Source organism: Anabrus simplex, chromosome 1 (genome assembly GCF_040414725.1).
Source record: "Anabrus simplex isolate iqAnaSimp1 chromosome 1, ASM4041472v1, whole genome shotgun sequence".
Classification (NCBI taxonomy): domain Eukaryota; kingdom Metazoa; phylum Arthropoda; class Insecta; order Orthoptera; family Tettigoniidae; genus Anabrus; species Anabrus simplex.
Window position 1 is genome coordinate 324435227 of NC_090265.1, and position 14821 is coordinate 324450047.

Sequence of the window (14821 nt, forward strand, 5' to 3'; positions counted from 1 at the left end):
ATAATAATAATAATAATAATAACTGTAATGCAGGGGTGTAATATATGTATTATCACATTGTGTATAATTCTTGTTTTAGTGACTTACAAATTTTTACAAATATTTTTTTTATTTTCAGAACTCACTTGGAACAAATATTCACCAAGAATGCTGAGGACTCCAAAGCATCCTGCTTTAAATGCTGGCAGCTACTCGACTGACTCGGTATCGATCCCTGATGTTCCCAAAGGTAAGAATCGTGACTATAAAAAAAACCCACTCTCCTCCCCCCCCCCACTGCAGGAAATTAAATTATTAAAATATATCAAAGGAATAATTATAATATAATTATAAAAACTGTCATACAACATTCAAACTATCAACAATAAGACATTAAACTATTAATCAAAAGATTCTACCAACAGACAAACTGTGACATACCGTACTAAAAATAGACCATACACACATAAGAATCCAATCATTTGGAGGCAATACAGCTGCAATATACTGCATTCAGAAGGGATACTTTTCTATTAATGATCAACTGATTAGTGATCCTAACCTCCAAATCAGAGATGTAGTTGCTAGATGGCCAGGTTCTCGACATGATCGTACAAGATGAAGCACAGTTTGAAGTGGGGACAATTAATGAAGTGGCCTTGTTACTTCTTCTTAAAACAATAATCACCACCACCACGACATCATGGATGCCCTTTAAGAAAAAGTGTTTAACTCTGTGCTACTTACATCCTAAAATGAGACCTCAAAATCGTTATAAATAACAACATGGCACACACAGAACAGTGTGGAGAGGATTATAGGGGTCAGGAAAAGGCAATTCCTCTTTCTGAGCTTGGGACTGTGAATCAAATGTTGGTCAACCTCTTTATTTTGACTTCATGTGCCATGTTCTACAGCTGTATTCAAGATTTGCATTGTTTGTAACTTTCGCAAAAGTTAGCATCGTGCTAGCTAACATTTTCCGGGTAAAGATTGGGGAAACGCAAGAATCTTAACACTGTGTTAAACAACTCATGGTAGTTAGCCTTCTTTTAGCAACTGTTCATGAAACTGGGCTTTAATTTAATTATTCCATCATTATCTGTTTAACTTCCAGGTTGGTTCCCCTTCGGACTCTCAGTGAGGGACACCACCTCTACCGCCTTTGGGCCACTGTCCTGGAGCGTGAGATTTTGGGTCGAGGTTACAACTGGGGATGAGGTCCTGTACCTAACCTGTGATGCTGAACAGGGACCTTGTGGGGGAATGGGAAGATTGGAAGGGGTAGACAAGGAAGAGGGAAGGAAGTGGCCATGGCCCTAAGTTAGGTACCATCCCGGCATTTGTCTGAAAGAGAAGTGGGGAAACCATGGAAGACCACTTCGATGATGACTGAGGAAGAAATCGAACCCCCTTCTACTTAGTTGACTTCCCAAGGCTGAATCCTCGTACCAGTTTTCAAATACCATGGCAAAGCCGGGAATCGAACCCGGGCCTCTGGTGATGGCAGCTGATCACACTAACCACTACACCACAGAGACGGACTCTTAATTTAATTATTACCAAAATTTAATTGATCTCCCCTTTAAATACAAACATTCTGAGTACCCACAACAAACATTATATCTATAGTTTCAGTTGTTTCTCAGACAAGATGTCTTGCAAGGAACTTTTACAATACCATGCACTTGTTCATGTTTTGAGTGAGTGTACATTCAGTGAACTATCTCACACTATATAAACTATATACCTTACATTAAAAAAAAAAAAATTAGTGATAGATTATGCAAACAGCTCAGCTACTAACATTAATTAAATTAAATCATTAACTGTAGATAACCCTGTCAAGTTGTGTACCACTGGAATTACATTTTGCTGGCATGTAAATGTAAGTGAAAATAATAAGTGATACAGTATTGTAATAGGCTTCATTTCTCTTATTCAACAGACCAATCAAGTAGTCCTACTCTCAAGTATGACAGTTTTCCACCTAATCAATACTTTATCATATACAGTGTCTAAAATATTTCAATCACATTAAAACACAGTACCAGTTTCGACCTGTTAATTAGGTCATCGTCAGCTGCTGATGAACCTGGTTTCCTACAACGAACTTCTTACAAAGCCTGGACTGGAAAGGTTTCAAATGTTCGCAAATTTGAAATATTTGGATGTGAAACCTACTGTCTAAATCGATCTCCAAACGTGGGAAAATTCAACCCTCGGGGCAAAAAGGGCATGTTCCTTGGATAAGCGGAGCAGTCCAAAGATTCCAGAATTTCGATACCACATGAATGAAAAGTAGAAATCTTGCATGATGTCAAGATTTTGAATGGAGATCGAGAAGTGCAAAAATACAATCATAATTTTTTCCCAAGTCAGCGCACAAATATATTTCTTCAACAAGAACATTTCGATGACAATCATCCCAACAAGGAGCTGAAGCAGGTTGATTCTTTCACCAATGTAAACATAACTCCTAGACACACAGAACGTACAGAAAGCATTCATGATTCGGACAGTTCAGAAGAGGAATTTCTCGGTTTTGAAAATGAACCAGAACCAGAAATACAACAATTTTGACATGCTCTCGGGAACAAGAGACAGACCTCAAAAGCTTTACTAGGAATATGATGGAGGATAAATTGATTCGGTATGTCTAGCCGAGGTTTCAATTCAGATGGCATTTTCAGGTCCAGAGAAAAATTAATGGATGCTGGCAATGGCAGATCTAATTAAAAAAAAAAACCTGGGATCTCGCAAACTACCCAGAAAACAGGACAATAACTGGAAGTCTTGTAGTCCTTAGGAATAAGTATGAAGCAAATGGTAAGATCACAAGAAGGAAGGCTAAAGTTGTGGCAAGGGGTATTTCTCGGAGATTATACTGAAACATTTGCGCCAGTAACATGATTCAGCTCAATATAAAGGGCTACTGCGCTCGCTGCTCATTGCGGAGTGTATGTCCGACAATTCGATGTAGCATAATTAAATGGAACTGTTGAAGAGGAAATCTTTATGGAAGTGCCAAATTACAGAAGGGAAATCCTCAAATTCATTGTATAGGAAAGCCATCCACCATCTGAGATCACAGCCAAAGCCGAGAGGATGCTGAACGAGGATTGTGCATGCCGTATGGCTTGAAACAGGCTGGCTGCTGTTGGTGCCGACGTTTTAGCATGCAACTACTGAAGATTGGTGTCAAACCAAAGTCCGGCAATTGAAGCGTCTATGTAAAGGGTGCAGATGCTGATCTTCTGATCATCGTTTATGTTGCTGACATTGTAGTTTTGTCATGGAACTTGAGAGAAATTAACACAGTGTACACATTTCTACAAAAGTCGTCTGAGGTCAAAGACCTAGGAGACAAATTACTGTCTCTTGAGTTTTCTCTGAATGAATCCGGTATCACCTTGAAACAAAAAGGTTATGTTGATGATGATGCTTGTTGTTTAAAGGGGTCTAACATCGAAGGTCATCGACCCCCAATGGTACAAGATGGACAACATGATATGATAATTAAAATTTTAAAATGTATCTACTGACCATAATTTAAAACAAATGAAGATGAATAATGATTGTGAATTTAAAATAATCAGTGGATCTAATTCACAATGCCTTATTTTTGGGAAAATGAAAGATGATAGGTTATGGTAGAATAAGACATTGCCTTAAAATTCAAAATCAAGCAAATTACTATTTTTAAAAAAATATTAAAATATACAAACAGAGCCAAAGTAATAAAACTATCCCTCATAAAACGGATGACGAGGTCTGCTGACTGCTCGTCACCTCGCAGGATCAGGGAGATAGTGCTCGGCAGTTGTAGACTACGGCGCAGATTTACCAGGTCCACGCACTCTGTGAGGATATGTACCACAGTAAGATGATCGCTGCAAGTACACACCGGAGGGGATTCTCCTTTCTGTAAACAGGAGTGCGTTATTATACCGTGGCCGATCTGAAGATGACGTAATACCACTGCTTCCCTCTGGGAGCCCAAAGGGAAGTCCTCCAAACCTTCGTTGTACCTTTTATCTCCCAAAGGGACATAACCAAATGTCTCAGCTGAGAGCGAATATCACTTGCTTGAACCTTGTAAGGCAAGGGGGGAAATGTAACTGCCTCCTTAGCAGCCTTATTTGCTAACTTGTTTCCCTCTAAACCCATATGGCTTGGGAGCCACATAAACGTGATTTTGGTGCCGGCATCCGAATACCCGACCAGCATGTCCTGGATCCGCTGCACCAGAGGGTGCCAAGGAAAACAGGTATCAATAGAATGTAACAAGCTCAAGGAGTCAGTACACAACAGAAAGTGTCGGCGCTCATCGGACAGTGCGTACCGCAGAATTTTACAGATAGCATAGAGCTCTGCTGTGTACACACTACAGGTTTCCGGGAGAGCAAAAATAAACCTATCATTATCGACAATGAATGCACAGCCCACTTTCGTTTCTGCCCGCGAACCATCTGACTGAACCTGGATACCAGTCAACAACGGAGAGGAAGAGACTCCGATAAATCGAAGGGCCCGTATTTTCCTTCGGGCCAGTGTGCAGATCCAGGATTATTTGAGGTCGTCGTATTATCCACAGCAGTACCCTACTTGATTGTCCGAAAAGGCAGGGAACCGAAGGTCTATCCAAGCGTATTCCAAACGGCCGCGTTGCTCGAGGATAAGCAGCGTACAACCGGCGGTTTCTATTGTGGAATACACAAGGATAGCATGAGTGAAGTGGCATCTGTCACAAATTTGCTGCATACGACAGAAGGAGCTGCTGGCACCTCAGGTGTAAAGGTGGCATACCAGATTCATTACAAGATATTCAACGAGCAGGCTAGCAATGGGGCTTGAATGAAAAGCTCCCGTTGCCAAACTAACCCCGCTGTCTTGGAAGCTATTCAGTTTCACATGGACGCTTTGCCTTGCTGATCCATATGCTGCACTGCCGTAGTCTACTGTAACCTGGATAAAATAGTTGCCCTATAAAATTCCAGGAGCCCCTCCCCAATTAGTACTGTTAAGAAACTTCAAAATTTTCAACTTCTTAGTGCATTGCACTTTTAACTGCCGCACATGTGGCCCCCACGGTAATTTGCTATCGAAAAGGAGCCCAAGAAATCGGTAGGTGTCAACTACGGGAAGAGCGACATTTCCTGAATAAAACTCAGGATGCGAGTGTGCGCTTTTGGTAAAAGTGCACAAAAGAGGTCTTTACGGTTGAAATCCGAAAACCATGTTCTAAAGTCCACTGTTCCACTCTCCTATAGCTTGCTGTAATTGTTGCTCTGCAACTGCCATATTATGCGAGCTATAATGCAGAGCAAAATCGTCCATATATAGCAACAGTATTACTGCTGAACCAGCAGCAGTGACAATACCGTTTATGGCAATCGCAAACAGAGTGACAATAAGAACTGATCCCTGTGAGACTACATTTTCTTGAACATGGTATTGTGAATATGCCCTCCCTACTCAGACAAGGAATAGACGGAGGGACAAAAAATCGCAATTAATATCGAAAAGTTACCTCAGAATCTCCATTGATGCAGGACTGAAAGAATACCAAATCACCATGTGGTATCATAGGCCTTTTCTAAGTCAAAGAAAACAGCCACCAAATGCTGTTTGCAGAGAAATGCAATCTGGATAGAACTCTCCAGCCGTACCAAGTGGTCAGTGGTCGAGCGAGCGGCTCGAAAATCACATTGGTACTTGGACAAAAGTCCTTGTTTCTCACAAGCCAGTGATTTACCATCCTCTCAAATGGCTTACACAAATAGTAAGACAAATAGGTCTGTCACTTCCTGCATACTTAGGACTTTTTTCAGGCTTGAGGACGAGAATTACTATGCCCTCTTGACACTGAGACGGAAACTACCCTCTATCCAAATTCGGTTGAATACACGAAGGAGATATAACAGACTATCTTCTGTAAGGAGTTTCAACATCTGGTTATGGACGTTGTCTGGTCCTGGAGACGTGACCTTGCAAAGCGCTAAGGCACTGCGGAGTTCCCCCTCCGTAAAGGGTACATGATGGTCCTCTGAAGCTTGAGTGGTAAAAATAAGGTGATGACGTTCTGCCTCCCTCTTCAGAGCAAGGAAATCATTATGGTAATTCCCAGAGCCAGACAAATCCACAAAAGTACTGGCTAGATGGTTAGCAATCGACAGCGGTTTAGTGACGATACTGCCTGCAATGGAAATTCCCGGTACAGAGGATGATCCTTGGCTACTCGAAAGACATTGAAGTTTAGTCCACACTTGAGATGATGGAGTATGTGACATCATAGATGACACACATCTCTCCCACGAAGTTTTCTTACTCCGTCGAATAAGAACTCGCGCCTTCGCACGGAGTTTTTTAAATGTTACCAAATTGGCCACAGTAGGCTGCCTACGATAGCATTTATGAGCGCGACGGCGTTCTTTGATAGCTGCTGCAATTTCTTCATTCCACCAAGGAACGAGTTTTCCGCTGAGAGTCTCTGAAAACAATGGAATGGACTCCTTAGCAGTAGCAAGATTTTTTTTTTTTTTTTTTGCTAGTTGCTTTACGTTGCACCGACACAGATAGGTCTTATGGCTACGACGGGACAGGAAAGAACTAGGAGTGGGAAGGAAGTGGCCGTGGCCTTAATTAAGGTACAGCCCCAGCATTTACCTGGTGTGAAAATGGGAAACCACGGAAAACCATCTTTAGGGCTGCCGATAGTGGGGTTAGAACCTACTATCTCCCGAATACTGCATACTGGCCGCACTTAAGTGACTACGGCTATCGAGCTCGGTAACAGCAAGAATAACTTGTGTTATGTACGTTATATCGCCGTCTATGCTCCGCCTGGAGACGTCGTTAAAGACGGCTAGTGATGTGAACTTTGGCCAATCAACATGTTTAAGAATCCAATGAGGAGGAGCCTCAATGGATTTTTGTTTCAACAAAGTAAGAATAATGGGAAAAGGTCACTGTCACAGAGATCATCGTGTGCATTCCACCGAAACAGGGGAACCAGCGTTCGGCTGCATAGACTGACGTCCATGCGAGTGTATGTGCTGCAATATACACTGAAATGAGTTGGTTCACCTGTATTCAAAATACATAAATCCAGCTCTCTTACTAATGTTTCCAACTTCCTTCCTCTGGGGCAAGGCGTTTCAGAGCCCCATATAGGGTGATGGGCGTTAAAATTGCCCAATGGGAGGAAGGGAAGTGCAAGCTGATCTATAAGATCAGTTGCATCATTAATATTAAGAGGCTGGCCTGATGGAAAATAAACATTACACATTGTTGCTATGGCAGCTAGTGGAACACAAACTGCTACAGCCTAGAGCAGGGTACTTAATGGAACCTCTTCGCTACAGGTATCAGAATGGACAAAAATACCAACGCCACCGGAAGATCAGTTAGCATAATGTCATTCTGTGGAGTATAGTCTGAAATTTCTCAAGACAGTATGATGACCAGGTCTGAGATTTGTTTCCTGAATGCAGACTATACTCGTCGAATACTCACTAATTAGCTGGCAGAGCTCAGCAAAATGCCTATCATAACTGTTACAATTCCACTGTAACAGTGACATAGCGTGGACTAAAAGAGGGAGTGTTAGGTTATGAGCAACAAAATGCTTTTAAACCTAAACACTATCAATATCAACATCTAGATCCATAGATGTAGATGACAGCTTGACGTTCATCCCGTCGTTGTCAATAGACGATGGGACTGGCACCCAGAACTTCGATGTATTGTGGGGAGGGAATTCATCCTATGAGAGGAACACGCAGATTTTGGAGCAGGCGTACCTGCTGGTGCTGATTCATACCCTCCAGATGGAGGGCATGATTTCCCCTTCACAGAAGTGTGGGAGCGCCTCGTAAGGGCGCTCCACTTCTCCGCCTTAGTTTCTTGTTTGGAAGGGCTGGGAGATATTTTCCCAGCCCTGGTCGACGAACCTGCCTACACCAGTGTGGGAGCGGCTTTCGCCGACCTCTTTTTTTGGGGGTGGGGGTTACTTGACCTTGCCCCTGTGCTGCACTGGCTTAGGAGTCCCAGCCGGGGGTGGTTCCCCCCTTTGAGTTTTTACTCTTTGCGGCTTTGCTCGCAGGAGGAACAGCCGCCTTGGGCGCAGCAAATGAAACAGGATTAGAAGATATAAATGATGAATGAGGTGCTATCTTCGTGTAGTCTAAAGTCTTGGCGGGTGCATTGATAGAATTGAACCTACGTGCGCTTTCTGGTAGGAAAGACCATCCAGGGTCTTAATCTCAGGGATCCTGTTCTCACTGAGATATACCAGACAGTTCCAATCTCGGGGCGAATGAAGACCAGGGCAGTTATTGCACCTGTAAGGTGTTTTGCATTCTTTCGCGCCACAAGCTCCTCTGCCACATGCCAGACTAATCGAGCAACGAGATACCATGTGCCCGAACCTCTGGCATTGATAGCAGTACGAGAAGTAAAAACCACAAGACCTTCAACAACACAACAACACCCAACACAAATCAATACAATCTCAACTGCAATAGGAACAAGACATCAACACTATCCACGTAATTTTCGAGACCATACACTCCACCCCCCACCCCCCTCTTTTTTCAACTCAACACCACATCAACCAACACTCCCAACACATTACAAGCTCGCCCCTCTACTCTACCTCCCACCATTCCGTCAACTCTCCTCTGCGCATGAACTTCGCCCATGCTCCTCCCTCCCAAATGCTCCCCCCACCCCCATCCCCTGCCGCCAAACGCACAAACACATGCGCGGAAATATAGAATATAGAATATAGAAATATAAAAATATACTGAATTGCGTTGTATATTTCTATATATACGTACTTAACTTCCCGCAACCGAGGCAAATACTGGATCTTCAGGATATTCTCCATTCTACTTTGGCGTTCGAGACCACAGCGCATGACCTTGAAAGTGCCGCGCTGATCACCGGGAGCTGGCAGTTTGCTTCTATAAATCTATTCGTCTGTGACTTCAACATATTTATGGATCTTCATATGTTGTTCGATAGTGTTGTGACTTTGTACCTGAATGAGTGTAAAAACTGACCCATTTGACCGTTCTCCACTATTCATAAACATTATGAGACTTTACCTATCATTGCGTGTGCCGTACTACCATTCATAATATTACGTACTGTTTTCTTTTAACCCATTCCCGTACAAAGACGGATGTCTCCGTCCCGGCTCTCGACCGCACTCCGGTACAAAGACGGATCTCTCCGGCCGCGCATATTGTGTATTTCCGGACCCGCTCCTAGACGGTTTCCTTTGTGAAAGGGTTTGATATTAGTAAGGTAACCTCTTGACAGATTGAAGCACTGTTTTATTTCATTGATGTATTCGATAAGCACTCCTGTGCAGTTATTCTGTTGAAAGAATGACCTGTATCTTAGCAACCTCATTGTAAGCGAAATCATGGCTGCCTCCAAGTTGAGTGACAAAGCGATTACAAGGGAATTTTTAGAAGAGAGTGACATTGATATAAAAATAAGCAACGAAGAATTTAGTGGCAATGAAGATAGTGAAAATAGTTCGTGTGACAGTGACGTGAGTACTGATAGGAGTGAACAAAGTGCTGTTTTGCCGTCGAGTATGTCACTGAATTTTAGGCCCACAACTGATGCCACACCAACGGCTTCTAATCATATTTTACACGATAGGGAATGAAACTGGGAGCACGTAAGTGATACTCCAGAGTATCATTCATACATCGTAACTGGTGAAATAAATAGTGTAGCTGTAAAGCATGCTTTTTCAGTGTCGGTGATAATATCATGTAAAGTCATGAAAACAAATGGTACACCAAGGCACAAATAAGTTCAATTAAATGGTACGTGAATGGGTTAAGTGACTCACAATTTCTACCTCAATTTATATTTCATCTTATACCGATCCAGAGTTCACTTAATCTTTTTCTTTTTCATATGCATTGTTTTTTCATATTTTTTTATGTTTTGAACGGCTGACGATGACCTGGACTAGGGTCGAAACCGGTCCCATTTCTAATTACTATTAAATAAGAATGTAATCACTACATTTCTTTCTCTTATGTATTGAATAGGTTGAACCTCTTTTTCAATTATTTAATTTTTAACGTTAATACTTTCAATACAGAATGAAATTTTTATCTTTAAATAGAAAAGAAGATGTCTCGTCCTAGCCATGATGCTCCGACTCTGTAGTAGTGTACTTTCTCATTTAATACCTCCACTGCAGATTATACCTTAAGCAACACCATTCTATTTCACTAGGCCAGCATCACAAAACAAAACTTCGTCCCGATGTTCTTCATGTTTTAATTTACGGCAATACATCCGTTTAAAGTCTCATCAACATTCTGAAGTGCCATCATTGTTGCCATTCACAATGCACGGTGTACTCAACGACCTTTCGTTTCGACTACACTGAATTTATGCCTAAGCATTATGACACCCAAACAGTTTATTTCCACGCCAGCCAAATTCACCGTTGCTTATGCGCCATATTCATGAACCCGGGACTTCAACCAGACAGCTTCCAGTATGACTATTGCCTAATAGAACCTCATTTGGCAATCACGTAAAAACGGTGGATTATTTTTCCTAACTTTCCACTAATTATGAACTGAGGTCAGACCGCACTGCATATTACTGTGTAGTTGCCTTGTTAATGCTGCAATCGTCAACCAACGGCAGATATAATGTGTCGCACACTGGTACCAGACATTTTGTATTCTTTCTCCCCAAACTGCTCTCTTGTAAATATGCATTATAAGCTTGTAATTTCCCAATTGTTCAATAGAATAATGTAAATATTACTGAGTAGTTACCCTGTCAAACTGTGATCATCAACCAACAGCAGTAATTATTGTTATGAACATTGGTGCCAGACACTTTACCCTTTCTCCTCAAACTGCTTCCATGTAAATATATGTATAAACTTTATAATTTCCTAAGATTTTCTAATAGAGCAGCATCAATTATTCTTTGGACCACCACTACTGGACACTGCAAAAACACCCTGTGGTTTTACGCATTGTTGCCGACTACTGTGTCTATAAATAAGTTAACATAACCCATTTGAGCTCCATTTATTGATGAACATTCTTTTCTCAATGAACACTGTTTCGTAGTGAAATTTTGGTGACAGTTACCAGCATTTCTGATAATAAAGCGTCAGTACTTCATGTGGACCACTGCTGCTAGACACTGTCAAGTGCCCTGTGGTCTTGCCTATTGGTGCAAGTCACTTGCTTTCCCTTAAACTGCCCGATGTTAATGTTGAGTCATCCTTTGTAGGACGTACCCTAGCAATCTGACGCTGTTGTCCTTCACAACTGATAGTTTGCAGCCAACGGCTGATATATTGTTATCTATATCATCACTGAACATTGTTTTTCTCTTGACTTTCCCACTGTAATATGTCAATTTTGTATCTTAGTATTTGCAATTTAATTACAAATCAGGTACCTGATTTATGCCTTGAGGTGGTACTATGACTGATGATGCCCTCAAAGAAGGGTGAAACATGTCTCACATGGAAATAATAATAAATTCCTGAAGTTTAAAATTTCCAATGTATTGAATAGGTGACATAATAAACTTTTTAGCATCCTACATACCTACAGGTGTGGCGGTATGTGTTTTATTATCATAATGTTTAATTTCGCATGTTTGTTGTCTCCATATCTTTTTATTAATGAATAGTATGTTCTGTTTGGCATTTCCAAAAATGGTAAAGAAGTTAGTGGGGATGTAAAATCAATACCATTATTATTATTATTATTATTATTATTATTATTATTATTATTATTATTATTTAGGTACGTTGGCGATTAAAACAATCTTTATGATTGGATTATTTGTATCACGTTTTAAACCTACCTCTCTCCAAAGATTATGTAGGCTACACTGGCCCGCGTTATGAGATATTAAATGATCACTTTGTTAATAATCTCGCCTGCTATATTAATAGCAACAACCGTGAATATTTCTTAACTAAAGTAAGGTTGTTTCCTCATCCCAAGGTGGTGCAGCCTCCAATGGAGGGAAGCGTCATGTACCATTTTTACCGCATATAAACTTTCCTGCCATTCTTAAATCTCTGGCAATACAGTGCCAGGAATCGAATTCAGGCCCCCAAGAACGGCAGCTAACTGTGCTAACCATTAGGCTGGCAGACATTCTTAACTACAAAAAACAGACATATAGCATTACTGATGCATGCTTTAATTGCAAAGGTCGGACACAAACTATTCACCTATTTGTATGACGTCATCAGAACCGCAGTAGGCTTACACTACAGAGGGGACATTTCTTAACTACGAAACACAGATTTACCGCATGACTTTCACTCATGTTTTCATTGCGCACATTGTACGGACGAAACTATTCACAAATTTGTGTGATGTCATCAAAGCTACAGTAAAGCTTGTACCCGCTTCGAAGCAGAATCATTGTTCTTCTCTGACAAATTACGTTGGGGGGATCTTGAATGCGAGATTTTTAAAATCATTTTCTTTGTCCCACAAAGCCAGGAGGGGTCTAATACACAAGTAAATACGGTACTCATCTCCATTTTGGTAATATACTGAAGTAAAAAATGTGCAACATTAATTTATAACTACCTTCATTTGAGAGTTCTCCAGGGGAAGAATGAAGAGGACACCTCACCACAGGGTTTTCAAAATTATCAGATGAAGTGAAGACAGGCAATGCTCGAATCTGCAAATCTTGTTCCATACATATCCACTTAAATTTCACTGGTATTTTGGTGTGCATGTTTACGAACAATTTATTCAGAGGCACCGAGAACTGTAGGAAGGAAATATAGTCTCAGTGTTTCAAAAATACAATGGAAAATACAGATATACCTACAAATTAGGTTAAGTAGGAGGTACTAAACTTACAAGTAACTATTAAGATACAGTTTAACACTCAATGTTTATGAAATCTGAAGCCTGCCTCTTACCCAACAAGAATTGCATAATTAAAATATCACACTAAATCTTCTTACAGATTATAATTTTGGTCCTTGACTGGATGTAAATTAAGCTTTCAGTCTGTAAACCTCTTTAAATGAACTAAGCTTTCACACAATTCTCAGTTTAATACTAGCTATTGGGCCTCCTTTAGTTCCACGTCTTTCATTGTCACTTCAATGTGATTTTCTCCCTAACTTAAATCCAATTTGTCCAGCTGTTACAAGCTCAACCAAGACAGAAAAATTCCTCACTGAACAAGCTTCTGTACTATTCCACTTTGGACAAATTTTACTGTATAAATCACAATAAATTAAAAAATGAAAAGAGTACAATTATATCAAAAATGAAAAAATTAGGTTAATTTTTGAAGGGCAGCCAAAATTCTTGGCACTCCATGTCATTAACATTTCACCCACATCAAGCTATTTTATGGACTTATTTCATGATCCTACCTAGGAAGAGGTCAAACCCGAGCTGTATGACAGCTAAAGCAAAGAAAGCTAAGACTGCACAGCATACTAAAAGTGAAATGATGGTGACCAGAGAACCAGACAAGCTAATATCCTAAATGCTCAGTCTTTAGGAAAAGAACTTTTAATTGAAGTATGTTGACTTACTACCGCCATAATGTAAACACATCAACACGGAAGTGGGTGCATGTGTCCTTATTTACAGAAAATTCCTGAATATACATGAGTTAAACTGCATGCAATAGCTAGTGCACCATCAATCAAAATCCTTCCTGACATCCACGAGCTTGAACATCAGAAGAAAAAAACAAGGCCTAACACATATCTGAAAAATACAAAGTCCTGCAACTTATAATACAAGGAAAACTTGGTACACTCAAAGAAAAGGAAGGAGAAGACTATGGTTGAATATAAGAGCACAAGTTCACAATTGTGTGACATTTGACAAAGCAAGGACAACCAAGATGGTCACCAAATTCATCTTGTTCTTCAACCATTCCCATTTTCACACACACATTGTATTCTGTCATTCACCAATATGTGTTACAAAATACTGCAGTAGGAACTGGAAAAGAAAATATTTGCTGCAGCTCATATTTGACCAGGACATCTTATAGATATTATGAATAAAGAGAACTGAATTTAGAATACTACAAAATTCATCAATTATTACATCATTATGCAACAGCAGATTTTGGGAACAACCAAAGGTCAGAGATCCCTACAAATATAATCATATATTTTACTTTAATACATTCTTGTGGAGTAGGTCATTATGTGTATTAGAAGACTGAGATGACAGTGCTCTCTCAGGAATGGTTTATGTTTCTTGTATTGCAATGTCTATAACGAATGAAAATAATAAAGGAGGCCATTTAAATTACAATTTTTTTTCTCACATGACTACACCTACTGTTTTACAGCATAGTTCTAACGGCAGTAGAGCACTACATTCTCATTAAATGTGTCCTGGAGAATAATATACTGTCACTTGCTACTTTCAAAATTTTGTAATTAATATTGGCTGACTAAATGTGATCAGAATGTCCAATATTAATAAATAACATTAATGACAATGCATTAAACACACTTTACATAGTTACAAATTAAAAATGTACCTAAGATAAGAAACAACTTCATTCAGCTTCTCCCATGTATTTCTAGGATCATTGGAGCTACCCTTGCACATTTAATGTTTTGGTCGGGAGCTTTAGGATAAATATCATTGCTGATGCCATGTGATTTTTTTGGGTGAAAATTTCATTATAGAATCCACCAGGATTTGAACCTCAGCAGCCTGGGTAGAAAGCCAGCGCACGCGTGCGCACATGCGTATATTTTATTTCTCATTTACATATGAAGAAATTATTTTATAAACTGCAGTAATAA

General features: G+C 40.2%; 1 protein-coding gene across 1 annotated transcript in view; it reads right to left on the reverse strand.

The window, feature by feature from the left end:
• Positions 1–14821, reverse strand: part of LOC136865584 (cellular tumor antigen p53) — a 98237-nt gene that overhangs the window by 65704 nt on the left and 17712 nt on the right. The window contains exon 3 of the mRNA XM_067142416.2: positions 12606–12792. Within this exon, the coding sequence (XP_066998517.1) occupies positions 12606–12792 (187 nt within the window). The remainder of the gene's footprint in view (positions 1–12605; positions 12793–14821) is intronic.